We start from the raw sequence: 27,293 nt of genomic DNA on the forward strand, positions 1-27,293 counted from the left end.
GGAATGGAACAGAGAACTGGATTGTCCCATTCTGCCTAATCAGTAGATCACTGCTTTAGCATCAGTGCCTGTTGCGTCTGTGGATCTTAGGCTGTGTCTTACTCAGCAAAAAACTTTTCTTTAGTGTGTATTGGACACTGCAACATCTCTTTAATAAGGGATTGTCTAATTTGGCTAATTGCTGGTGGTGCAATGCAGCTAATACTTCTTTAAACTTATGTTTTGGCAGTGTCTAGTGGTTGCTTTTTGGGAGGTGGTTAGTACATGGATAAATTTTGTACTGGAACAGTCCTTAGTATTGCTGATGTATATGCTGTTTTAAATTACTTACCTGCTTCAAGGAAATTAACACATGGTCAGTGTAAATGGATACTCTGTGCCCTTTTGACAGCTTAAAGACTGATATTACAACATGGGAAGAATAAACGTTCACCTCTTGTAACACAGTGGATTAAGGACCTTATAATGCTTTCAACATTTGAATGCCACCTTCAAATGGATACTTACTTAGATATCTGTTTTGCTTTTGTTGAAGCCTATGTATGATTGGTAAAGTGTTCTATTTTTTTATAGGCATTCATTGCTATGGCTGTGTAGTCATTCCCCATTTTGTTAGAGCTAGTGCATAAATTTGCTGTGTGTATATCACACCTTTATCCCCTTAGTCCTGTATTGCTTGTTGCACACAAATTCAAACGTTCATGTTAATGAAGACACAAGGCAACAGTACAATCTGTATTATTGGGCCCTTGCCAGGTTAACCTTGGCTCCTGTAGTACCACTCCCCCCCCCCACCTGGGCCAGAACATTCCCTCTCCTCAGCTGTCTCCACTCTTTTCCTCATCCTTCCATATTAACTCCTCCTCCCTGGGAGCTGAACTTAAAGTCTTATCTACATCACAACATTCCTTTCTCCCCATAACCTTTGTGTTTCTGACCCCTGCTTGGCTGTGCTTATTTCTCCCAAGTGTGTCTGTTTCTCCTGCTGTCTATCCTGGCTGTTCCCCTCCCTGGACACACTCCTCCTGTTGACTACAAGTACTGTATTCTTCTTAAATTTAATACCAATAAATAAGCTGGGATGAAACTCAAAAGTCTGGAGATTGCTGCCAAAAGATGCAGTCCATGTAAAATAAAAACATATTGGCTGTTATGAAGTTTTCCAGAATGCTCTCTTAAAAGGTCTTAACTGCAGCCCTATTCTTCTCAGGGAATTGGTGCAAGAGGAGGAAGAACAGTTGATGGAAGAAAGGAAAAAGAGGAAAGACGACAAGAGAAAGAAAGAAGCTGCTCAGAAGAAGGTGAGTCAGAGACTAAGATGCTTCATGGAGGAATATAGTTTTCCTCAGACTGCCTGGATTGTAGCTATAGAAAGCAGGTGTACGTGCTGAACTTATTTCTTCTTGTTGGCCAGAGAGAGAGAGTTCCCACGTCACGCTAAGCCACCCTGAATATAAGCCACTGTGGGTTGGTTGGTTGGTTGGTCGATAATCCACATTACTCCCGACGGATGATCAGGCACACTGTGGCTTGCTGTGGGTTTTTCCCCTTTAGTCCTCCCACCTGCTCCCAGCATGTATCCCAGGCACCTTTGCAGCAGAAATCCTTGTTTCCTGCGTCAACACTCTTTCTGCAATTGGTCTGCTGGGGTTGCCAGCTCATGAGGGAACCCCCCCCAATACACAGACATACACCAAATCACCAAATGCATATAATTTTCTGAGTCCTTAATGCAGAAGCACAAGACCACCTGTCGGCTATTTGGCCGGGTATACCAATAACCCCCTCTTGTCAAAGTCCTTGTCAATTTCATCCTCCACTTCAGAGCTTACCTTGCTAGCAAACACTTAAAAAAAAAAAAAAAGGCTGCTTCATGTACTACCCAAGTAATTGCACTGGCCTGAAAAGCTCCTGCAGATGCCAGATGCTTTTGTCTCCCCCCTGCCATGCTTGTTACTGTCTTCCACTGGTCTTGGTGTTAGCTGTCAGATATATAGATGGGTTACAGAGCAGTGATGAGGGTCGATAAAGATACACACATTTCAAGGTAGAGCAGTAAAGCGGAGGGGGAAATGATGCACATTTCATAGCAGCAAACTTTCAAATGTGCACACTTGCACAAGACCAAAAAAAAAAGGTTGAAAATGTGTTCGGGAGACTCTCTGGTGTCCTTTCTTCTTGATTTATAGGAGCAAGGGGTGGAGGGCACTGACAGGGGTTGAGGGAAGATGACAGTGACACTAACAAGATTGTGAGGAGTGGCAGGAGTTTTTGCTGCTCTTTCTTGGGTGGCTCTCTAGCTATTCCTGACAACCCATGATGAAGTTGCCTTGCCAGGTTTTGGACCTCACAACAAGCCACCCTGAACAACTCAACAAACCATGGGTCCTCAGGGTGGCTTGTTTGTGGAAAACAACCCATAATGAAAAAACAGCTCTGGGTTCAGACATCATGACAAGCTATCTTGCAACAATCTACGGTGACAACCCACTGTGGCTTATCGTGTCATGCAATCAAGGTCAGAGAGGCAAGGTCCTATTGCTGCAATGGGCTTACTTGGTGGCTACATGCAAGTCTCAGATCTTTCAGTCTCAGTTCACTTACTTGTAAGGAGGGGAATAATATATAAATGCCTCACAGGATGATTTTTCTGAGAGCAAACTTTAGAAAGATTGTAAAACATTTGGGAAATGTAAGGTGCTGTATAAATATTAGACCATGGGCTAGAGTTCCCCCAGTTTTACTGCTGCAAGACTTGAGCATTCTCTACAGTATATCCTAACATACTCTTTCCAAGGGACAGCGATTATGCTTATACAGGCAGAGAAAAGGAAGAACTTCACACAGCAGATGTTTAAACTGTGGAATCCAATATTGAAGGCAGGATGTCTCGTAGCACGAGTTGCTGGGGGACATGAGCCAGAGGGTGCTGTGGTGCTCATATTTTGCTTGTGGGCTTCGTGTAAGCTCGGCCACTATGGGAAACAGAATACTGGACTGTGGATAGGCTTTTTGTCTGGTCCATCATGGCTTCTCTTACATTCTTATGGGCCTAAAAATATGTATGTGTGCATCTTGGGTTGTGTGTTTGTCAGATGCATCCAGCCTTTAATGGTGGGGGGTTTTTTGCAGAGAAAGAAGCTTCAAAGAATATGGTTCTATAAGAGGAGGAGAGATAGCTTTGCTTCAACTGTCTATTTAGAAATAGCTTATATAGGAAAGCTGATAATGCCCCATAAGCTGCCAGAATGACTCGGGGAAATGCTTAACAAGGTTTCTTTTTTGTTTCAGGCTGCAGAACAAAAAAACAAAGGTAAGTTATTTTGCATTACTGACATAACATAACTTTGCATTACTGACATAACATAACTTCAGTATGAATCGTCTTGTATGGTGAAGGGCTTTGGATGTGCCTCTGGTGGGCAGAGATTCCATAAGAGAACTGATGAGGCATTTATACTTGAGACCTCACTTCTCCTTTCTTGTCTCAGACTTTAAAAGGGGGGTGTTGGTGTTGGTAGATAGGCTGAAGAGCCCAGAAAAGAATTCTTGTCTTTGTGTACCACCCCCATCCCTTATCATGCTGAGTCTTCCTCATTCAGAAATACAGGCAAGAAGAGATGAGCAAACAACCTGTACAACCAAGAGGTAACAAACGTATTCATGAAAATTCCCTCCTTTTCGTGTCCCTGTGTCTTGTCTCTTGTGATTCAATGCACTTTCCTAGTTAGAGGAGGGACTGGCAAAGTCCTGACTGCTGGTGGCAATACTGCTTGTCTTGCTTTTCTTCCCAGCCCAGGGTTTTTTTGCAGATACAAATACTATTGCACATTTTTAAAGCATGTATTCACTGCCTTAAAGCTAGACACTTGCGTTTAAAAACCTAGGAGTAGGGAATTGTGTACCCTATACTAAATTTCACACATCTGTGGTACTGTCATGGAATACATGCTCCTCGCAAAAACAAAACTAAATTGTTCTGTGAATATAAAATCTCCTTTGAGCAGTTTACATTTTTATAGTGCCCTCTGGTGTCTGAGGTCAAAAGATGTTTTCTTTCTAATTGCATTAGGTGAGAAACAGAGGAAGAGAGGCAGTTTGAGCAGTTCTAAGATTTTAAAAAAGGCTTCCTTTTCCTTGATCACCGTTTATCTTTCTCGCTTGGGGGAACTGAGTTCTGAATAGTATCTTCAGAAAGATAAATGATCCTGATAACTTTTTCAGGGAATATAGCAAAAGAAGGGCCATGCTGAATCAGTCCAGCTGGTCCAGCATTCTGTTCACACTATGGCCAACCAGCTGCCTGCAGGAAACCCACAAGTAGAACATGAGTGCAGTAGCACCCTCCCACCCATGTTCCCCAGCAACTGGTGTACGTAGGTATATTGCCTCTGATACTGGACCTAGCCATCAGGACTAGTAGCCATTGACAGCTTTCTCCTCCATGAATTTGTCCAATTCCCTTTTAAAGCCATCCAAAGTGGTGGCTATCACTACATCTTGTGGAAGTGAATCCCACAGTTTAACTATTTTTTTATTTTTTTTATTTCTATACCGCCCCATAGCCGAAGCTCTCTGGGCAGTTTGCAAGAGTTAAAACATTAAAATACAATATACAGAGTTTAAAAACCATTTATATAAACACATAGACAATATGTACAAACAACATATAACTAAAAACAACTTTGAACTAAAAACAATTTTTTAAAAATCCAACAATAAAACACAGCTTAAAACAACACTGCTTAAAACAGTATACAAAAGTCAGCAAAAGGAACGAGAGTTCTGAAAAGGGAAGGCCTGCTGGAATAATAGTGTCTTTAATGCCCGCTTAAAAACCTTCAACGAGGTCAGCAGGTACATTTCAACTGGCAGGTCATTCCACAGTTGAGGGGTGGCAAAGGAAAAGGTCCTCTTGCATGTGGCTGCCAATCTCGCACTAGGCAGCCTCAGCAGATAGCCCTCAGAGGACCTTACGTGGCAGACTCGGATGTAGGGGAGAAGGTGCTCCCTAAGGTACCTTGGACCTAGACCATGTAAGGCTTTAAAAGTAAGAACCAGCACTTCGTATTTTGTTCAGAAACAAATTGGCAGCCAGTGAAAAGATTTTAAAACCGGTGTAATATGGTCTCCTCAGGATGTCCCAGAGACCAACCTTGCTGCCATATTTTATACCAGTTGAAGTTTCCTAACTAAATATAAAGGCAGCCCCAAGTACAGTGCATTGCAGAAATCAAGCCTAGAGGTTACCAGCATGTGCAGCACCGTTGCCAGGTCCACATGTTCCAGGAATGGGCATAGCTGGCGTATCAGCCGAAGTTGATAACAGGCACTTCTCACCGTTGCTTCCACCTGGGGTGCCAGGAGTAGGGTTGGATCAAGAAGCATCCCCAAGCTACGAACTTGCTCCTTCAGGGGGAGTGCAACCCCATCCAGAACTGATTGACATACCTCAATACCTGAATTAGGACCCTTCACAATGAGCACCTCTGTCTTGCCTGGATTCAGTTTCAGCTTGTTCTCTCTCATCCAGCCCCTTACTGACTTCAGGCAGTCATTCAGAGGAGTCATACCTTCCTTAGATAAAGATGTTAAGGAGAAATAGATTTGGGTGTCATCAGCATACTGATAACACTCAGCCCCAAACCTCCTGATGATCTCTCCCAGTGGTTTCATGTAGATATTGAACAGTACCAGGGATAGAATGGAGCCCTAAGGGACTCCACATAGTAGTTCCTTTTTTGAGGAACAACTATCCCTGAGCGACACCATCTGGAACCTTCCTTAGAGAAAGGAGCAGAACCACTGCCGAGCAGTGCTCCCAACTCCCTCAGGCAATCTGGAAGGACACCATGGTCAATGGTATCAAATGCCATTGAGAGATACAAGAGAATGAACAGGGATGCACTCCTATCAATTCCCAAGCGAAGATCATCCACCAAGGCGACCATGGCAGTCTCAACTTGGTATCCCGCTCTGAAGCCGGTTTGAAATGGGTCCAGATAATCTATGTGCTGTGTGAAGGAATACTTCGTCTTACCTGTCTTGAATCTCCCACCAGTCAGCTTCATGGGATGACTCTGGTTTCTAGTATTATGAGAGAGGGAAAATGTCTCTGTCTGCTTTCTCTGCATCATGCATAATTTTGTACACGACTATCATGTCTCCCCTCACTTGTCTTTTCTCTAAGCTAAATAGTCTCAGATGTTGTAACCTTCCCTCATAGAAGAGTTGCTCCAGCCTCTGGATCATTTTAGTTACTCTTACCTGCACTTTTTTTTTCAACTCTACAATATCCCTTTTTAGGTGTGGTGACGAGAACCATATACAGTATTCCAAGTGTGGTCACACCATAGATTTGTGTAAGTGGAGTATGATTTTGGCAGTTGTAAGGGAAGGTTGAACTATTCTGCAGTATGCATCTAGCCACAGTAAACCTTGATCCTGATTAGGTAAACTCATTTTTCCTTATGCCACTTCACTTCCAAGATGTATAAGATGCTATGCATAGACATAGTGTGTGCTGTTAAAAAATAGTTTTGTATACAGGTAAATAGATGTGATGGTACAATGGATTAAAATACTCATCAGATTTGAATAAGAGGGATTGTTAGGATAAGGGGGATTGTTAGACTTTCAAGACCTTTGGCAAACGCAGGATTATGGGAGGCGTGAAGTATTTGATTCTCTTAGATCTAAAACAGTCCTCCTTCGCTTCTGTATTTTAAAAAAAGGCGCCAATGAAAATAGCAAAATAATCTGTTTGTGGGACACCATTGTATTTATTTATTTATTTATTTTATTTATTTCTATACCGCCCAATAGCCGAAGCTCTCTTCCATTGTGGAGTGGGGAGCACGATAAATGGCAAACTAAGTTTTTGTGGTGGGGTTTATTTTATTTACATAAGATCCAGTTGTTAAGGAAATCTCTAAGGCAGGTTAGGTTGAACAAGCAGAAATTTATTAAAGCACATCATGGTCATGGGAGAGACAGAGAAAACTGTGTGTCTCCCCCCCCCCCCCCTTTAATCAAAGCAATGGTTACCTGGAACAAAACAGTACAAACAACAATTATGCTTATTACATTGTACATCTTGCTAAGTGGCTGTTTCTGGTAGATCTAGGCAATAAGGTTTAGTCATTTTAGTCTCATTTTGTGGGATTGGGATCATTGGTGTGCCTCTATGGGCATGGACTGGCATGTGGCTGCAGATCTAGCAGTTGGATACATTTCAGTCTATTTGAATCCTGTTCACTACTTTCAAGAAAGCGTTCTTTGCTTTTATGCAACAAAAGATATCAAGCAGGAGCAGGTTGCAGGTGGGCCACATCATGAGAATGTGCCTCTGGTGGATGCTGAGACAACTCTTCCTTCACTAACAGGAGCTAGGCTCACTGCTAGGCTTAGGCTCACCTCGCCAGCAAGTGCTTGGCTCACTATTGGTCTTTTAGAGGTGGCTATTTTGTAATCCAGAGGAGGCCAAAGTGCCCAAAGTCTAAGAAGATCTCACACGATAGCAGAAAATGGGCAACAAGCCAGTACCACAATGGCAACCAGAGATGTTCTTCTCTTTCTGGGTCCAAAATGATTCAAAGGGCTGATGAACTCTGTGTTAGGGCACATCCAGTGTTGTCTGGTTCTGGGCACATCGTCTCCACAGGGCAACACTTTCTTGCAGTGGGATGTGGGGATCCAGGTAGTCTGTCCTTACAGCTTCATGGCAGTGTGGGTGATCACCTGATGGGTTCTTTTCCAGCAAGGCTCAAGGGAAGACTTCTTCTGATGGACTTTGATGTAGACTCAATCTCTAGGCTACAGGCTGTGATACTGTATCGTAGGAATGTCTGGAAGCACTTTTTAACCTGTGAATCGGAAGCCTTCACACACTTCATTAATGTTTGGCAATAGTTCAACACAGTCTTATCACTTAAATGCAAGTTAGTTAAATGTTCTTTAATAGGTGTGGAAATGGGAATCTCATGAGTCTTCCTATAAGGATCTCATGGGGACTGAGTCCAGTCTTTCGGTGCATAGTGGCACACATGCTCAGCAGGGCCAAAGTTAAAACATCTGGTCATTTAAGTCTAGATTCAGCACAGATTTCGGCTAATTATTCTTGAAGACTCCATTCTTTTTTCTTTCTTTTTTTTACCAGCCCTGCTGGCTGGGGATGGTAAGGGCACTGGAAATGCTGTTGAATTTGCATAGCTTTGTACGCACAGCTACTAATATATATTTAAAAGAACAATTTTTCTTCTGAATGAAATCTATTCGTACGTTAAAAGAAAGCTTCCACATCTCTTAACCTTCTTCGGGGCTGGTTATCTGAGCAGATGGTGCACCTTCTTTCTCTCAGACGAGAACAGATAACAGGCTAATTCACTCAGGATTTTATAGAGCAAGTCTCACTAAGTTAGAAAACTGTCAGACAGTACACACACTGCTGGCCCCCCTTCACCAAGACCTTTCTCTTTGGGCAGCAAAATAAATTTTCTCACAGTACAGAAAGAAGCATTCCTTATCAGTTAGAAGGCATACAGTGTGAAGAGCGATTACGGTGCATTGTTTTAGCTTTTTTTAGTAGCAAAAAAATGTGGCTTTCATTGTATGTGTATGCAGCTATGAGAACAAACTCTAAAATCATGGAAATTCCTAACTTTCTAGCAAATCAGCATACTTGGGCTATTAATTACTGCATTATTACTGCAGATGATTCTGGACAAATTCACACCTGACTGCTTGCCAGTCTTCTGAAACTAAATCTGATACACTCTCTTCTTGAATTTTCACAGTTGTTTATTAAACAATTAAAACAAATCATATTTGTTTTAATTGTTTTATTTATTTATTTCGTATCCAGATCAAACTTTGCTCTACCAAAATGTAGCCACCACCACAGCTTTGTGATTAGCTTGCTGTAGATCGTCAACAGTACAAGACTCCAGCCGCAATCGACACACCATCAGATGTGCTGGGTCTTGGATTTCTCCACATTCACATAATGTATTGTCATCAGCCAGCAGCCCCCATTTAAAGAAATTCATCTTACACCTTGGTACCCCTACCCTTATCCTGTTATAATTGTTTAATAAACAAGAGTGCTTATCAGTGGGATCTTCTCAAACTGAGAAGAGGTAATGAGCAGGGTACCGCAGGGCTCAGTCCTGGGCCCAGTGCTCTTCTACATTTTTATTAATGACTTGGAGGAGGAGGTGCAGGGCATGCTGATCAGATTTGCAGATGACACAAAATTGGGTCGGATAGCTAATACCCTGGAAGTCAGAAACAAAATTCAAAGTGATCTTGATAGACTGGAGCGCTGGGCAGAAAACAACAGAACGAAATTTAATAGGGATCAATGCCAAGTTCTGCACCTAGGAAAAAGAAACCAAAAGCACAGTTACAAGATGGGGGATGCGTGGCTCAACAACACTACAAGCAAGAAGGATCTTGGAATTGTTGTTGATCACAAGCTGAATATGAGCCAACAATGTGATGTGGCTGCAAAAAAGGCCAGTGCTCTTTTGGGCTGCATTCATAGAAGTATAGCTTCCAAATCATGTGAAGTACTAGTTCCCCTCTACTCAGCACTGGTTAGGCCTCACCTGGAGTACTGTGTCCAGTTCTGGGCACCACACTTTAAGAAGGATGCAGACAAGCTGGAGAAGGTTCAGTGGAAGGCAACAAAGATGATCATGGGTCTGGAAACAAAGCCCTATGAGGAGAGACGGAAAGAACTGGGCATGTTTAGCCTTGAGAAGAAAAGACTGAGGGGAGATAGGATAGTGCTCTTCAAGTACTTGAAAGGTTGTCACAGAGAGGAAGGCCAGGGTCTCTTCTTGATCATGCCAGAGTGCAGGACACGGAATAATCGGCGCAAGTGACAGGAAGCCAGATTCCGGCTGACCATCAGGAAAAACTTCCTGACTGTTAGAGCAATACAACAATGGAACCAATTACCTAGGGAGATAGTGGGCTTTCCCACACTGGAGGCATTCAAGGTGAGGCTGGACAGCCATCTGTCAGGGATGCTCTGACTTGGATTCCTGCCTTGAGCAGGTGGTTGGATTCGATGGTCTTATAGGCCCCTTCCAACCCTACTATTCTATGAGTCTATGATTTTATATATCATTAAGCTTGCTAGGCTAATACAAAGCAAAAAAACAAAGCAAGAAAGTAACAATAACACAACAATGGGACAATGCACAACACATAGGATTTCAAATCCACTCTTACCTCAGTGTACAATTATATGTCACCAGTGACCTTCAATAAAAGTTTACTCTTGCTTAGACTACTTTAAAATCTCATTCTCAGCTTGACAGCATCATTCTAGCACATGGAACATCCCTCAACAAACATTCAGTTTAGCTTGCATTTTCTTCTTTGTGAAGTAACATTTACTGGTACACACAGAAGGTTGAGTCTAACCTACAATACATGTTCAAACACATTAACTAATACGTGACTATACAGACGATCCTCACCCAACACTCTATTGCCAGTCACACGCAGTCATTGCATTTTGATTTTTACACAGGAGAAGCTGATGCTATTGTAGGTTTTGGGTGGCATATAGTGTTTCTCTGCTTGTTGCCATTAGATGCTGTAGCAGTCAGTTAACATAGTTCTGAAACCCACAAGTGATGGAAACACTGTAGGTTCTTCTTCATGGTCTCTAGGCATCACACATACGGGCTCTGCATCTGCGCGGAGCCTTGATTCGGGAAGCTTCTATAGCTGAGGACGTTTGGCAGGAACCGCTCCCCTGCTGTCCTAGTGTACATGTCCTTAGTGAGTTCCTGCTTATTCCCTCTGTTTTCTTTTGACCACCATTTTGGGTGCCTTGTAGGGAGCTTTTCTTGTCGCTGTTTTTAAAAGCATTTTCTGATAAGAAGCGGAGGCCTTTTCCTTCTTTTCTTACTCCTGTCAAGTATTTCTATCTGTCTCCCTGTTATTTTAACTTTTATTTTTGTGAGCTTTGTGATTGCCCTCATGTTTGTATGGCCCTCGGGGCCTCCTTTTGAAAGTGTACCTGCTATGGGGCAAAACTGCAGCCCTCAGATGGGCACTCTTTCTACCTGTTCTACCTTGGTGAAGAAGGGCATATAGTTGAGGCTTGTCCTCTTTGAAAAGCCTTTTTGAAGCAAGTAAGAAGAAACAGGTCAGATCGGCTAGAAGCTGCACTTTAGAAAAGGGTACTGGAATTGGTAAAGGAGCCAAAAGTTATGCAAAACCACCAGTTTCGTCCTCACACAACCTGCCTGACACGCAGGAGCCTTCCTGATGCTCAGGTCATCACCCCCTCAGCATTCTGCCGAGTACACAAGATCCCCCCACTCCAGGCTAATCTTTGGTGCTTACAATGGCAAAAAGACTGACAAAAAATGCAAAAGTCTCTAAGCAGGTTAGTTCATCTTCTTCACACTCAAAAGAAGAAAAAGAGTACTAAAGAGTCGTATGATTTTGCTCGGGATCAAGAACCAGGACTCTTGGGTCTTTCTGACTCCAGTTGATCACCTTGTGACCAGGACTAGTCTATATAGGCTATGTCGGCCAGCACTCTGACTCGGGATGAAGAGCCAGCCATCCTGCTCGTTTTGGGACCCATCTCTTGGGATTGACAGTGATCACTGCTACAGATGGTGTTTCCCACTGCACCGCCAACACCTACTAGTCGGATGCAATTGCCTGTACTGACAGCCTTACCTGCTGTTCCACCTAGGCAGGAGGAGGACCCCATCCTAGTAACATCTTCATTGGAGGATGAGATCCAGGACCTGTTTCCGACGGAACATGTCAGGAATTGAGCGTCTTTCCCCTTTGCAACCAACACCACAGAGATTCAAAGCTTCAAGCTGTTATGACTTTATTATGCGTAAGACCAGCCTTTCTACAATGCAGATTCAAGGGAGCGCTCAGACAGCCCCAGGCTCTGAACAACTAATCTGAGATCTCTAATTAGAGAAGACGATCCAGACGGTAGTGAAGTTGCCAACAGTTTGCCCATGAAACAGCCAAACTTGCCTCACAGTAATGCCCCTCCCTTCTATGTTGGCTTCTAAGATTGGCTATCTTGGTGGAGTGTCTGAACCCCATCCTTAACTCCTCCTATGTTGACTTGCAATGCTCCTTAGCATCTCTCATGTTATGTCACACCCCTCCTCTTCCTCCTTGGAAACTCATGTTCTTACGCTGGAGGGAGAAGGCAGCGACTCGGCCTGGGCCATCTGTTTGTCAAGGCCTTGGGAGGAGTCTCTCCTGGCACCTTGGGGCTCTGGGGAAAGTTTCTCCCCCAGGCTCTGATCTAGCTGTTTCAACTCTGATTCAGAATCTGAGTCATCAGACATCTCAAGGGGCTTGGGCTCATCCCTGACAGAACCAGTCCTTCGACCACCTAATCATTATTGGTGGGAAAGCCATTGTATGGCCCTTAATCACTCCCCACGTTCAATGGAGTTGGTGTAGTCATGTGCCTCCACTACAAGAGGTCATACTCCTAGTTTTTAAGAGTGAAGCCGATATTGGGAATGGTCTAGATTGCCACTCTTGGAGTGCAACAGCCATTCAGCGTGGGACATGCGCTACAGGAGACCCCAGGATTGGGATGACTACTGTAATGAGCTATACAGCCAGTACCGCTCTTGCCATCTGTCCCTCCGTATGGATCAGTACCATCGACAACCATCTATGGTGTCGAAACCTCCAGACCAACCATTCCTTGCCCTTTGGCACCGTTCATGCCACCAATTCAGCGGCCATCACAGTTCAGTAGCAAGACATACAGCCTGCCTTACCGTGTATTCAGTCATAGATGACTCCGCAAAAGAAAATTTTCCAGTTTATTTTTTATTTTTATTTATCTTTATTTATTTTTGTCTTTATAAATGAAATAAACAATACCAACAACCTGATCAATAACTACAATTTCCTATCAGTACAATATTCTTAGGAGGACACAGCAATACCGAAAAGAAGAAGAAAGGAGAAAAAAGAAAGGAAAAAGAAAAATATTTTTTCTCAGGCTCAACATCCAATGTCTCCTGGGCTTCATGGCTGTGATGATGGCTATTGTTTGCTACACTCGGTTGTGTAAGAGACAACTCCAAAACTCGCTGATATGCAACTTTGATACTGATTGGGATGTCCATCGAACCAGACACTGTCTGCCCCTGGACATCAGAGACCGTATCCAATGGTGGTCAATACCAAGCAGTCTAACCCAGAGCATGCCATTCCTTCAGCCTTCTCCATCCAGAGTTGTGACTACAGATGCGTCACTCTCTGGATGGGGAGCTCACTGTCTGGGTGTCATGGTCCATGGATGATCGGTGGCCAACAAAGCTACATAGCATGTCAACCTTCTGGAGTTAAGGGCAGTGGACAAAACATTTTGTGTTTAAACTGGACTTGGTGGGAAGGTCCATGTTGTTCCAGATCTCATGTTGTTCCAGATCTTTGACTGGTGCATAGCCTGTCAAATTGGACTTGTGGCAATACATGTGGCTGGTGTTGACAATATTCTGGCCAATCATGTCAGCTGGACCATACTGACCTCCCATGAGTGGGATTTGGACAGAACAGTGCTGAACAGCCTCTGCCAGCTTTGTGGGATGCCAGAAATTGACCTTTCTTCCAGCTTTGGGGGATGCCAGAAATTGACCTTTTTCCAGGTTGGTGTGAGGAAGGCATCGCACAGTGGGTTAGCTCCCCCTATCGCCCAGGAAAAGCAGGGACCCATGTGACTGAGTTTCAAACACTGTTATCGGTCCAAAGCAACTCCTACCCAGTTCATCCTTGCTTTTCACCCAGGACGGAGCTAATTCTCATTTCCCCCTATCTCAAGCTTATAATCTCTGATTCTAAAATTTCTTAAACTCCTTACCTTTTTTCCCTCACAACCAGCCTTTATTTTTTTCACCCTCCCTTACCCCATCCCACCCCAAAAAAGGGACAATTTTTTTTTCTCTTCTGCTTCTTTCTTTCTGCCGCTTGCCTATCCCTCTCCATAACCCCTCAGGCAAGAAAACCATTTCAAAGCCTGAAAATAAAAAGGAAACAATGCCTCATGTGAGAATCCTTAAGAAGCCATCCGCATACAACAGGGCGATCTGATCCGTCAGCTGCCTACTGAGGATCAGAGAGATAACCAGTTTGCTGGTTTGGGCTGCTTACTGAGTCTTCCAGCAACAGAGGATTAAATAAGAAATCACTAGCCTGGAGGCTATGGCCCCTTGCTGAGTCCTTTAGATGCCAGGAAGGGCATGATCCCGGCCTCAAAAGAAGAAAGAAGTGGCTGAGGCTGATGGAGTCAGGGCCCCGGCTGCTGAGGGAGTTGGGGCCCTGCTCTCTACTCAGAACAGGAGGAGGAAGTAATGGAGCAACAAAGGCTAGATGCTCCAACAACATCAAGGGTGAGATCAAAATAATTTTTTTCCTCCCCAACGCAGAGGATTCCTGTCAAGCAAAGCAGGTGGCCATTTTCAGTTGCAGTTTTGATTTGATCTTGCAAAGGGAAGTCCCTCCTCCCTCTATTTCCTCCATTGCTCAGGTGGGGAACAATGAGGTACACCCCCACACACACCTGAACCGAAAAGCAGGGACCCACGTGATTGAGTTTTAAACACACTATTGGTCTGAAGCTCCTCCTAGCCAGTCCCATCCATGGCTAAAGCTCAGAAATTGGGGAAGAAAACATCTCTTTGTATCATAGGTAAGGAAGAACCACAGAGGGTCAGATAGTTTATCAGTAAATACATAGAAATCAATCAGAAAACAAGCTTTGAGGATCCTTAGGAGAAGGTCTGGCCAGCCAAGTGCAGAGACATGTGGCCTGATTACCTATGCAAATAGACGCGGTGGTGTTGCAGGGTGTGGCTGGGATGCCTTCCGCACACCAACCCAGAAGGAACCTTCTTGGCAAATACCAATGTTCCGTTTTGCCACAAGTGACAATCCAGTTTGCACAACATTGTGTAACAGCGTGGGCCAAAGTCCTGGATTGATAGGTGACACCTTTGTATTTCAGTGGACAGGGGCACTGTTCTACCATCATTTCCTCTGATGACCAGGGTCCTGGCAAAGATTGCAATGGGTGGCATAGAGTGTATCACTGTGACACAGTGGTGGCTGTGCCAGCCTTGGTTTTCCCTGCTACCCGATCTTCCATGCTGTCATGCGGAGAGTTGTCAAGTCTGGGTGTTGGATTTGTCCATTCTCTCCCATGAGGAGATGGGTCCAACAGGAGCTGTCAGTATCAACCCTTTGCCATCTTAAGGGTTGATACTGACAGCTCCTGCTGGACCCATCTCCTCATGGGAGAGAATGGACAAATCCGACACCCAGACCTGACAACTCTCTGCATGACAGCATGGAAGATCGGGTGATGGATGCCACTTTGGCTCTGGCAGCGATCCAGAGGATCCTGGATGCTGCCCCTAAGCTGTCTATGCAGTATTCTTACTCAGGAAAATGGGCTGCTTTTTCTGCCTTTGCTTGTGAGCAGGGTTTTCACTCACGCTGGTGCTCTTTGCACCAAATTCTTCAGTTTCTCCTGTCTCTTTTTGAGAAAGGACTCAAATTACTGTCAGAGTTTTACCACTCCGCAGTTCCTACATTTCACCCTCCTGTTGAGGGATTGTCCATGTTCCCACATCTGACAGTAAAGACATTTCTGAAAGAGATTAAAAATCTAGCCCCACTAGTCTGTTCTACAGGACCGAGCTGGAGCCTTTCTGTAGTGCTTAGGACACTTTCATCAAAGCGTTTTGAACCGCTGGTGACTACACACCTATGCCTCCTATCGTGGAAGGTGGCGTTTCTGACGCCCATTACATCTGCACGCTGTGCCAGTGAGCTCTGTGTGCTCAGAGTAGACCGGCGTTATCTCACCTTCCACCAAGATAAAAGGTGCTTAGACCTGACCCTGCCTTTTTACCTAAAGTTGTGTCTAAGTTTCATTTAAATCAGAACATTGTTTTGCCTGCTTTCTTTGCTCCTCCTTCACCACCACCTTTGGAATTGGCCCTGCTTATGCTCAACGTTTGGCGGGCCCTGGCCCTTAAGGACTGAACTATTTTGACTGTCACCCCGTCTCTCTGCTATGGTGGTAAACTCTAGAGCCACTCTCAACTCAGCGCTTCATGTCTTGGGTCGTTAAGACTGTCGAGCTGTCATATGAGCTGGCTGGGCTCGAACTGTCTGCCCTTGTCCAAGCTTGCTCTTCTCACGCGGTAGTTACATCAGTTGCATTCAATGGGGCTGTTGCCACCCCTGAATTACGCCATGCTGCAACCCGGTTGACACCATCCACCTTTGTAAAACATTACAGACTGGACGTTCAGGCTAGAACTGACTGTACTTTTGATCCTCTCCTCTCTATTGTAGTAGGACACTGACCCGCTTCTGTTGTACATTAGCTTGCTACTCGCCCATATGTGTGATGCATAGAAACCATGAAGTTGAAAGACAGGTTGCTACCTATAACTGTAGTTCGAGTAGTCACTTGTGCATACACACAACCCACCTACCATCCCCTCGTGTCATACTTGAGTTCAATGAGTACTGAAGGTATTTTTGTGTAAATTTCTCTCCGTTATGAGGCCACAATGTAGGTCTCAAGGAACTGAAGGAATAAGCAGGACCCTGCTAGGGACATGCGCACTAGGATGGTGCGGGAGGGGTTCCCACCAAAATTCCTCAGCTACAGAAGCTTCCCAAATCGAGGCTCTGGGCAGGCACAGAGCCCATATGTGTGAATGCATAGATGAGCAGTCGAAGAACTACAGTTACAGGTAGCAACCTGCCTTAAATTTCACCACTTGTGATGGAATGTGTGGGTTATCCCACCTAAAAACTTTGAGGCTTGTGTCTATGGAACTTACTGGCACAATTTTTAATAGTTTCCAGTTAGTTCACACTGTTAGGGAATGCTGTCTCAGCTGTAAAATATTTAACTGTTGCCACCAAAATAAGCCTTCTATACCTAAAATCTCATTAGTCTGGTTCCTGTGGTATGGGATTGACATCACCGCTAGAAGCAACCTTTTAACATGAATAAAAATTGAGATGTGGACTTCCAGCTGGAGCCATGTTGTCCTGGCAGTGACCTGCGGCGTTTCGCAGGTTGCTTATCTCAAAGAGCTATGAAAAGATTGAGAAACCTTTTAAAATTCCCCTGGAATTAAAAGGGGAATCTTACAGTACCATCCGGTTGAAATCTTGGAAGAACAGCTGCTTTTGTGGTGCAGCGGAAGAGCTTCGATCTAAGGTCAGTGACCGGAGTATCATCTATTGAATGCTGTTTGAAACTCCTAAGCAATTTGGAGACTACCGGACTGGTGAGCTCCAAAAAATATTTGTGAATTTAAACTACCAGCAATATCTGGGGACTGGCAATTAAATCTAATTAAGTGTTTGTTTTTTCCTTTTCTGCAATTATACTTGCTTGTTGTGCTTTTGGAAGTGGAGGATGGCAGTATCAAAGGGAAAAAAGAAGGGTCTGGGAACACCACCTACCCCCCCCCAATTGTTCCCCCGGCAAAGGTTTCTAGAAATGCTGGAGGTGAAGAGGAGTTGCTTGCTTTGATAAAAACTATGTCTTCTCAGCTATCAGTGCAGTCAAAGAAGCTTGAAACAATCCAGGACACAATCACTGCCCTCCAAGGGTCTGTGGATTTAATTAATATCTCTCTTCAAAAGATGGAAATGAAGGTTAATGCGCTCGAAGATCGAGTTACTGCTAATGAAACTGCTATGCAAGCGTCTCACAATATTTTGTCTGCTTGAATTTCCCAATTGGAGGCTTTTACATGCAGAGCAAACCTTCGTATTCTTGGTATTAAAGACTTGGCTACTGATATATGTTTGGCTGAATGTATGGATAAACTTTTGCATGAGTTACTGGTTTTGCCATTTGATTTTCTACTGGATATTGAGCATGCATATCGTGTTCCTGGCTCAGTACATGGCACTAAAGGGACTTTTGGGACTGTTACTGTTCAATTTTCACGAGTTTCTACAAAAAATTATCTTCTGCATCTGGCAAGAGAATGCGGTGAGTTGCGGTGGGGACCAGCAGATGACAAGATTATGCTCTTTCCTGATTATACTAAAGAAATTGCTGATAGAAGAAGGCAATTCACCAAAGCAAGAAGTTTGGCAAAGGGAAATAACCTGCAATATCATATTAAATATCCTGCTACATTTTGCATTCTTTTTGAAGGCCAGATGAAAAAGTTTTTAAATCCTGATGCGGCCGAATCATTTCTCATTGGTGTTAACATTAAAACAAGGGAGCCAACTTTCTCAGCCTCCTGAGTTGGAATTTAGCCAACTCTACTGCTCCTCTGAATTCTTCTTTGGGTTTAGCTGATAGGATGTCTGGGAAGTTTGCCAGATTAAATGTTTGCATATTTTTGCTTTCTTTCTCCTTTGTGTATTATATTGTATAAATTCCTGTTGGTGTGTGTATGTGTGTATACACATATAAATATATTTTTAGATATGATATTACTTAAAATAAATAAATGGTTTGTTTTTACTTTTTATCCTTCTCTTGAATTTCTTTTTCTTTTTAGTTATCATTAATATTAGTATTACTATCATTATCATGGGATTATGATTATGATTATTTCTTGTTAAACTTTTAATGTTTACCAATATGTGTCAGTGGAATGGTAATATATGGTTAATGGAAATGGATTGTTTGCTCCTGTTTATTTGCTATAAGACTGAGGTTATAACATTAAAAGACAAGGCTCATCGTTTATGGAGCAGCGGATTGAAGATTTAATAATACCTGCCATGTCTGGAAGAGTGCTGTATAGATATAATTTGCAATTGGACTTATATTTGGATATTTGGTTTGCTTTCATTGAAGCTTAGATAAAATCTTTTTTTCTTTTTTTTTTCTCCTTCTTTTGCTTTCCTCCTTTTTTCTTTTTTTTCTTCCCCGGAATGCTGTAATATTGGAAACTGAAGATTTTGACTATGTTGTTGGTATTGTTTATTTCACTTATAAAAATAAATATAGATTCCAGAAAAAAATTGAGATGTTTATTAAGGGTAATTATTTACAAAAGGGAATAAAATGTCACTCTTCAAATAGGATGAGATTGCTTAAGGATTCTTAAATATGCACGGTTACCATTTTTAATATGTAAGAGTGTCATCCCCAGCTAAATAAGTTCTCAGTAGCTTTTCCTTTACACCAGCTGTCATTAAACTCCCCCCCTCAACTAATTTCCCCCCCAGACAAGAACAGATAGTGTACACCAGTCTTCCTCTGCCTCCAGCTCCTGCTTCTTCTAGCTTCTAGCATGATTGAAATGTTTTAGGAAGTACTTGCTGAAGTTTCCCCTGGTCAGACATAAAATAGGAACTTGTATTATGTATTGGCTTGCTCATAAAATTATCGTGTTTGATGTATAACATTTAAAATTATAGTAATTACAGATGTACTGAGTTTACTTTTAATTTTTTTTTTAACTTTAGTGATAATTTTATGAGCAAACCAGGTTATACATAATACATCTTACATTCCTAATGTAACCAAGTGAGGAATGGGTGCGGCCTGAAGGGAGCCCAAGCCTCTGCAGGCTGGATGGGAGCCTATCTGGGTTGGAGCTTCCCCACTGCTGGAATAGATCATGGATGCCGAGTTCCAAGTTATTAGCTCAACGGGTATAGTTTTTGTAAGGCATAGATATTATAGGCTTATAATGGGGGAAATTTTTTGGCAACTTGCCTTAACTAAATAGGCACTCCTGTGCCCCTTCAGTTTTATAGCTTAATGCTAACACTTTGTGCAATTTTATGAGAACAGAGGATTGTTTATATTTTGTTCCTTGAACTATTTCATGCTTATCGCATTAAACAAATCATTAATAACATTTTGGTCTCTCCCCCCCCACCCCCTTACTTTGGTAACAGCAGCGTCAGAACCAACAAAGCCTGGTGTGAGCCAGCCAGTTCTTGTTGCCTCCACTTCCACAGCAACGATCAGTGTTGGTGGCAATAATAATGTCAAACGTGCTGTGGGCAACAGTCAGCAGCAAGTGCAGCAGCAGTCCTCACCTCGCTACCCACCACGTGAAGTACCACCACGGTTCCGGCACCAGGAGCAGAAGCAACTCTTGAAGCGAGGGCAACCAATACCAGGGATTGCTGCAAACCGGGGGTCAACATCTAAACTGTCGATCAGCCAGTCAGAAGGGAGCACAGTAACTAGCGAGGAACCTGTAGCTGGTGGTGAAGTGCAGAAGAGCAGCAAAAACCAACCAGGTGAGAGAGAGTAAAGGTGTCTGCTGGGTGGATCACTGAGAGAGGAATATCTGTTATCTCTAGCCTGGTCTCTCATGTGCTTTACTGATGAAGGCTCATATGGAAGGGTAGCTGCACACTTCAATGGAAACTGAACTTTATTGTTCTCGGTGCTCTTAAGACCACTTCTCTTCAGCTTCCTTGATGCTCTTTTTGTGACTCTTGGCAGACTCATGATAGGAACTGTGCTTGGACAGGCCAGCTGCAGAACCTTCCAAAGCACAAGGGTGCGCTCTTTCCTCTTAACAGTGTTACTTGCCTTTCCTTGGGGGTGAGGGAGATCCCCACTCTCCTTAGTTGTAGTGAAAAGTTCATTAGAGTTTCTCCAGGTATTTCCAAATATATCTTTGTAGTTTGGTCTTGGATGGCACAAAAGGGACTGTTTTTAAATTTATTTATTTATTTATTTATTACATTTATATCCCGCCTTTTTTCCTCATTTAAGGAGCCCAAGGCGGCATACATAATCCTCCTCCTCTCCATTTTGTCCTCACAACAACAACCCTGTGAGGTGGGTTGGGCTGAGAGTCTGTGACTGGCCCAAAGTCACCCAGTGAACTTCCATGGCCGAGTGGGGACTAGAACCCAGGTCTCCCGACTCCCAGTCCAACACTCTAGCCACTACACCACACTGGCTCTCCTTAAACGTCCCCAATGTGACAGGAAGGCTCAGCACATGTGTGAGTTGCGGAGGAGCGTAATGTGGACAGTTGCTAGCAGTTTACTCTCCTAGTGCTAAACCTGGACACTGAACATGTTTTTCAGGGATTCCAAACCCTCCCTCAGAGTAGTGAAGCAACAGAGACTTCCTGTGCAATCCACAACCTGGGAGCTGTGCTCTGGGCCTAACTAGCAAAATAGAGCATTTGTTAAGAGAGCCACTGAAGTAGGGCAGTTGCCTTTCAACTACTGGATGGGTTTCCCATCATGCTTGACAAGCTTTTACTGGGTTCCTCCTGACTCATCTTCGGACAGGCTGCCACTCTGGCGGAACACCTCCCACCTCTCAGCTCCATCCGCTTAACAGTGAGCTCTGGCATCTGTCAATTCTGGTGCTGCTTCTCCACCCCCCGAGGCCAGGTTCCCATGGGGAGCGGGGAAGACAGTCTCTGAGCCTGGCCCTCCTGCTCAATAAGTCCTTCGAAAGGTTCTTCACTAACTCTTGGAGAGTCTTGGGGAATTTTCTCCTCTCACTCCCTGTCCCAGCTGGGCTTTGACTCTGAATCAGACCAAATCAGGGAGCCTGGGCCCAATCCTGATAATGGTAATGTGGGAAAAAGCAGCTAATAAATCAATGCCATAATAATTAAAAACCTTTTTTCCTACCGAGTGCAGGAGGCCAGCCATTATGGGGAGGTTCTGCCTCCGGGACTGAGAAGGCAATCTCCAAATTAACTTCTGGAGGAGATGGGGCCTCCCTCATGTTCGCCAGTTTGATTTCCTGCCTCGTGCAAGGAGGCAGCTTCTCCTAGCTCTCGTGTGTGAGAGTAACCATAAAAAAAAAACCAAAGAAGAGAGGTCATGAAAGAGAAGAAGAGTGACTTGTGGTCGCGACGTGGGGGAGGCGACTGCTTCTCTGGTACAGAGAGGACCGCCTCGTGTGGGGAGAAAGACTCGGGGACCCCCCCCAGGACTTCTTTCCTGCCGCTGCACAGGCGCTGGGGAAACCCCAACACTCTGGCCCCGCGAAGCCAGAAAAATCCTCTGCCGTGGGTCGAGGCAGGCGCTGCTATCGGTCCCCTCCCCGCCAGCAACCAGTGCGGAGTGGCAGAGAAAAACCTCAGCAGGCACCAGGGCCTGTGAGGGGTGGCAGCAGAGGCAGCTTCCTTTGCCCCCCCTCCCTCCAAGGAGCACAAGCGGTCTGGAGAGGGTTAGTCTGATGATGGCAAGGCCCCCCGTGTCCCCACCTCGCCCCCCCCAATCAAGGGACTGAAAGGGCAGGAAATCCAGGGCAAGCCCCTCAGGCCCACACTTCCACTTAGAGCCTCAGGAAGGGCAGGAAACGGGGGACTCCTTCCCCACCTTCCCCATTGCAGGAGGCCCCGGTGGGAGGGGTGGGGGGCCTGGAGCCCAGCTATAGGCTCAACACTGAGGGCCAGTCTCCCCCCCCCCCCCCAAGTCTAGGAAAGGGAAAGTTCTATGCTGGATTTACTGGAGGAGGCCATTCGCCAAATCAGACGCAAGGCCTCCCCTCAGGAGAGGTTGAGATACCATGAGCGCTTCCACAGGAGCTCGTCCAGGGAAAGGGCCCGTCGCAAGTGACACACCCGGTCACGATCATCCAGCCACAGCTCCGTGGACGTTCAGCGCAAGAGTTCACGCTCCAAATGGAGATGCAGTTGTACCCCCACCCCCCCGCACCCACTGTAGGGAAAGCAGGCAGAGGGGAGGGAGGCCTTGGGCAGATCCCACTCCATCTCAAGTAGGGGCCCCATTTGGAAGCGCACCAAATCCTCGTCTCCACCCATCCAGAGAAAGAAGGCAAGGAAACGTGTAGAAGGGAGTCGAGGGCCAGATCCCCTTCCTCATCCCCGGCCTACCTCTCTGACTCCCAAAGTTCCAGATCCTCTTCCCCCAGATCAAGCTCACCAGAGTCTGAACGGGGAGACGCCTCGGGGGGAGACAAGCCCAAGGAAAAACCCCAACAGGTCCGTCTTTTCCCCACTGAGGCAATTCCCAGATTACTTTCCAAATGCCTTAACATCCTGGAGCTTACAGACCAGGAAGAAGACATGACACCCCTCCAAAGTAGGACAAAGAGGGCAGGGGCAGCGGCGGCATTTCCATCCCCCCTCCCCCAAATGTGCCACTCCCACTAAGACTGGAAGAGATTCTACGCAAGGAGTGGTCTAAGCAGCTAGATCTAAGACACTCCATCAGCCCTGTGAGAAGTTCTATCGCCTACAAGAGGGTGCCATGCAGGATCTGGTCACCCCGAGAGTAGACGAACCAGTTGCAGCTCTCGGCTCCATCGCCCGCCTGACCTCAAAGCAGGGCGAGCTTCCCTCAGACCATCACGATCAAAGGACTGAGGCAGCCCTTCGCAGAGGCTTCGAGGTCTCAGCGACATCCATGTGGGCAGCAGCCACGTCTACCATCATTGCCAGAGGCATCTTCATGATGGCAAACAGTCTGCTCCAGGGCAGAGACCTAGGGAACGACACCCGTTGAACCATAGAGGACATGGCAATGGCAGCAGCTTTCCTAGCTGATGCATCACTAGACTCCTTCCAGTTGGGGGCAAAGGCCACAGCAGCCAACGTCGTGGCAAGAAGAGACATCTGGCTATGCAGCTGGGGGGATAGACACCAAAACCAAATCCAACCTGGCAGGCGTCCCCTTCTCAGGTAAGCTGCTGTTTGGGGAAGCTTTGGACAAACTGCTGGTAAAGACAAGGAACAAGAAGAAAGCCTTGCTGAACCCAGCAAAGAGACAAACCAGTTTCAAGCGAAGCCCAAGCCTTTTTGCCCCTTCAGGCCACCCTTCCCCTCCACATACGTTCCTAGGGAGAGAAAAGCCAAACGACAACATGACACCAGGGCCAAGCTGGGCAACCTCAGAGTGCCCCCCCCCCCAGCATGCCAAGACCACCAGTTCAGCATGACTCACCGTGTCGTCATCCCCCCACCCATGGGGGGACAGCTGGGTCCTGGAAACGGTGATGGAGGCTTTAGAGCTCCAAAGGCCACCCAGGGAGTGCTTCTTCGGCTCCCCCCTTTGGAAGGACCCACTGGGCATTTGAGGACTCTCACAGCCGTACAACATCTCCAAAATATCCAAGCCATTGAGAAGGTGCCTTGGAAAGAGTGGGGATGGGGCGTCTTCTCTCTCTTTTTCACAGTCCCAAAGAGGAACAGAGGGACCAGATCCATCTTGGACTTGAAGAGGCTCAATCGCTGCCTAAAGAAGCAGAAGTTCTGAATGGAGACACTCAAGTCCATAAAGGAGAGCTTTCAAAGAGGGGACTTCTTAACCTCGGTGGATCTGGCAGAGGCCTATCGACACATTCCCATCCAGCCATCTCACCTCAAGTTCCCGCGCTTCAGCTACGGAACAAAAAAATTCCAATTCAAGGCTCTTCCCTTTGGCCTAGCCACAGCTCCAAGAGTGTTCATAAAGATTCTCCTGGCCCCAGTGGCCTACCTGAGGTCAAAGGGCATCCAACTACATCCCTATCTGGACGACATTCTAATCCACTCATCATCATGGGAACAGTGCATGCAAGACACCAGTGCCACTCTTTCAACCCTACAGTCTCTGGGGTTCGTCATCAACAAGAAAGAGCTCCCTGTCACCCTCACAATCCGTACTCCGCCTGGGGGTGACCCTGAACACAGCCATGGACATCTTGACCCTATCCCCGGACAGGCAGACTACAGTAAGCAAGCTGGCGGCCTGGATCCAGACCGAAAATAAACCCTGCCTCAAAGATCTGGCAAAACTGCCGGGCATGATTGTCAAGGGCTCCTTGGAGGGCTCTCTCAGTCTAATCCAGTAGCCAAGTCCAGACGCAGACAAAGGGATTCTTTTCAAAGCTTTATTCTTCTTTTACAACTTAACAACTCTACAGGTAGCAGCTAGATCTGAGCAGCAGCATCCCTATGCCCTAAGTTGGAACAGTTGGTCCCCGTTTGAAAGGCAATTACTGGCAGACCCCTGAATATAAGGACTAGGGAGAATCCCTCCCCTTTTCCCTTGAATCCTCTGGGCGCAACCGTTCTTTGAGCGCCAACCGGGCGCTACGCTTCCTTTCCGCGCTTTCCATTTGGCGCCACTCTCTGCGTCTGCGCCGCGCATCCAACCAGTCTGCTCTCGGAGCTGGGTCACTCCCTGGACTGCTTTCTAATCTAGGAATGTTGGTGGGAGGAATCTCTGTCAGCTGCGGGCCCTGGGAAAAAGGGGCGCGCTCCTCTCCCAGGAGCGACTGCTCTTCCTCCGAATCAGAACTACTCTGGGATTCTATGGGCTCAGTGTCCACCCTGACAATGATGATCTCTTGCCAGGAGACTGTCCAGTGGGCAAGGTTCCACACAAGGCCCTTACAGTCGTTTCTCTTGTCCTTCCAGATGGAAATAACAGCCAGCATCAACCCAGTGGTGCAAGTGCTAGCAGAAGTCTCTCGCTCCCTGTCTTGGTGGGCACACCCACCCAACCTTGTGGGGGAGTCCCCATCCAGACTCCATTGTTCAGCACCCTGACCACGGATGCTTGCCTCACGGGGTGGGGGGCTCTCTGCAAGGGCCATAACACTTCTGTATGCCTTTCCTCCTCTATCCCTCATCCCGAAGGTGATCCGGAAGCTGAGGGACCAGCGGGCAGATTTGATCCTGATAGTGCCCCATTGGCTGACTAGGCCATGGTACACTGACCTGGTAAACCTATCCACGGCCAAGCCTCTGACTTTAAAGCTCCGACATGACCTGCTGACTCAAGGCCCGCTCATACATCAGGACCCAGGTTTCCTGAAAACTAACGGCCTGGAAGTTGAGTGGAAACTGCTAGGGACCCAGGGCTGCTATTCTAGGGTGGTTTCCACCCTCCTAGCCTCCAAGAAGTCCTCCACTAATAAATCATATGAGCGCACCCAGAAGGCTTTCATCATATGGGCACACACTGCAGGGAGGGATCTGCTATTTATTTATTTTTTATTTTTTTTATTAAATTTATTAATCGCCCATCTGACTGGTCACCCAGCCACCCTGGGTGATGTACAACATACAATAAAAACAGTTTAAAACAATAAAATTCTACAATAAAAACATTTTCTAAAATACCCTAACCCACCCCAAATGCCTGCCTGAACAACAGCGTTTTTAATGCACGACGGAAGCTCATTAAAGAGGGGGCATGACGGAGTTCCCTAGGGAGGGAGTTCCACAGAGTGGGGGCCACCACAGAAAAGGCCCTCTCCCTCGTCCCCACCAGTCTAGCTGTCCTGGCTGATGGGACAGAGAAGGCCATCCGAGGCTGATCTTGTTAAGCGGCCTGTCTGGTGCTGCTGGAGGCACTCCTTAAGATAGGCTGGGCCGGAACCATATAGGGTTTTAAAGGTCAAAACCAACATCTTGAATTTGGCCCGGAAAACAACTGGTAACCAATGCAACTCCTTCAGCACTGGAGGGATGTGATCTCGCCGGCGGCTGCCTTTAATCAGGCGAGCCGCCGCGTTCTGTACCAGCTGCAGCTTCCGAACCGTCTTCAAGGGTAACCCCACGTAGAGCGCATTACAGTAGTCTAAACGAGAGGAGACCAGGGCATGTACTACCGATGGGAGCAGATGGTCGGGAAGGTAGGGGCGCAGCCGCCGTATCAGATGGAGTTGATACAGCGCTGTCCGGCTCACAGCTGACATCTTCTATTCACCAGCATAGAAGATAACCTAAAATTCCTCCAGGAGGGCCTGTCAGCAGGCCTTAAAACTAATACCCTTAGGAGACAGGTTTCTGCCTTAGGATCCATTTTAGGGGAACTAGGAGAGGGGTCCCTAGGTTCTCACCCCCACATCAAGAGGTTCCTGAGGGCAGCTTCACTGATCAGCCTTCCCCCAGTGAGGAGGTTCCCCATGTGGAGCCTCAGCACTGTGCTCAAGGCACTATCCAAAGCCCCGTCCAAACCCTAGGGGCTGCCACCCTTAAGGTGTTGTCCTTAATATTCATGTTAATGTTGTCCTTAATGTTGTCCTTAAGACAATATTCCTTCTGGCTGTCACGTCCGCCAGGAGGGTGTCTGAACTGGGGGCTCTCTCGGCGGAAAAGGAGCTTTGTATTTTTCACAGGGACAAGGTGGTCCTTCGCCCAGACCCATCCTTCATCCCCAAGGTCAGTTCAGACTTCCACAGAGCCCAGGAACTGGTCATCCCATCCTTTTGCCCTTGCTCTTCCAACCCCCAGGAAAGGGAGTGGCATACCCTGGATGCCAGGCAGGCCAGATAGAACTAAACCCCACAGACAACACAGCGTCCTGTTTGT

General features: G+C 45.9%; 1 protein-coding gene across 8 annotated transcripts in view; it reads left to right on the top strand.

Annotated features, from left to right (window-relative positions):
• TNRC6A (trinucleotide repeat containing adaptor 6A) overlaps positions 1–27,293 on the top strand; it is a 103,736-nt gene that overhangs the window by 25,630 nt on the left and 50,813 nt on the right. For 6 of the 8 annotated variants that reach the window (XR_014785625.1, XM_084819088.1, XM_084819097.1 and 3 more), the window contains 3 exons: positions 1,211–1,301; positions 3,292–3,313; positions 19,936–20,286. Coding sequence is in view for 7 of the 8 variants with exons in the window: in XM_084819088.1 (XP_084675214.1) it covers positions 1,211–1,301; positions 3,292–3,313; positions 19,936–20,286 (464 nt within the window). In the remaining variant the exon portion in view is untranslated. The remainder of the gene's footprint in view (positions 1–1,210; positions 1,302–3,291; positions 3,314–19,935; positions 20,287–27,293) is intronic. The other 2 variants (XM_084819089.1, XM_084819092.1) reach the window with 1 other exon arrangement.

Source organism: Heloderma suspectum, chromosome 12 (genome assembly GCF_057233095.1).
Source record: "Heloderma suspectum isolate Gila_16-S chromosome 12, 16-S_ref, whole genome shotgun sequence".
In the NCBI taxonomy this organism is placed as follows: Eukaryota; Metazoa; Chordata; class Lepidosauria; order Squamata; family Helodermatidae; genus Heloderma; species Heloderma suspectum.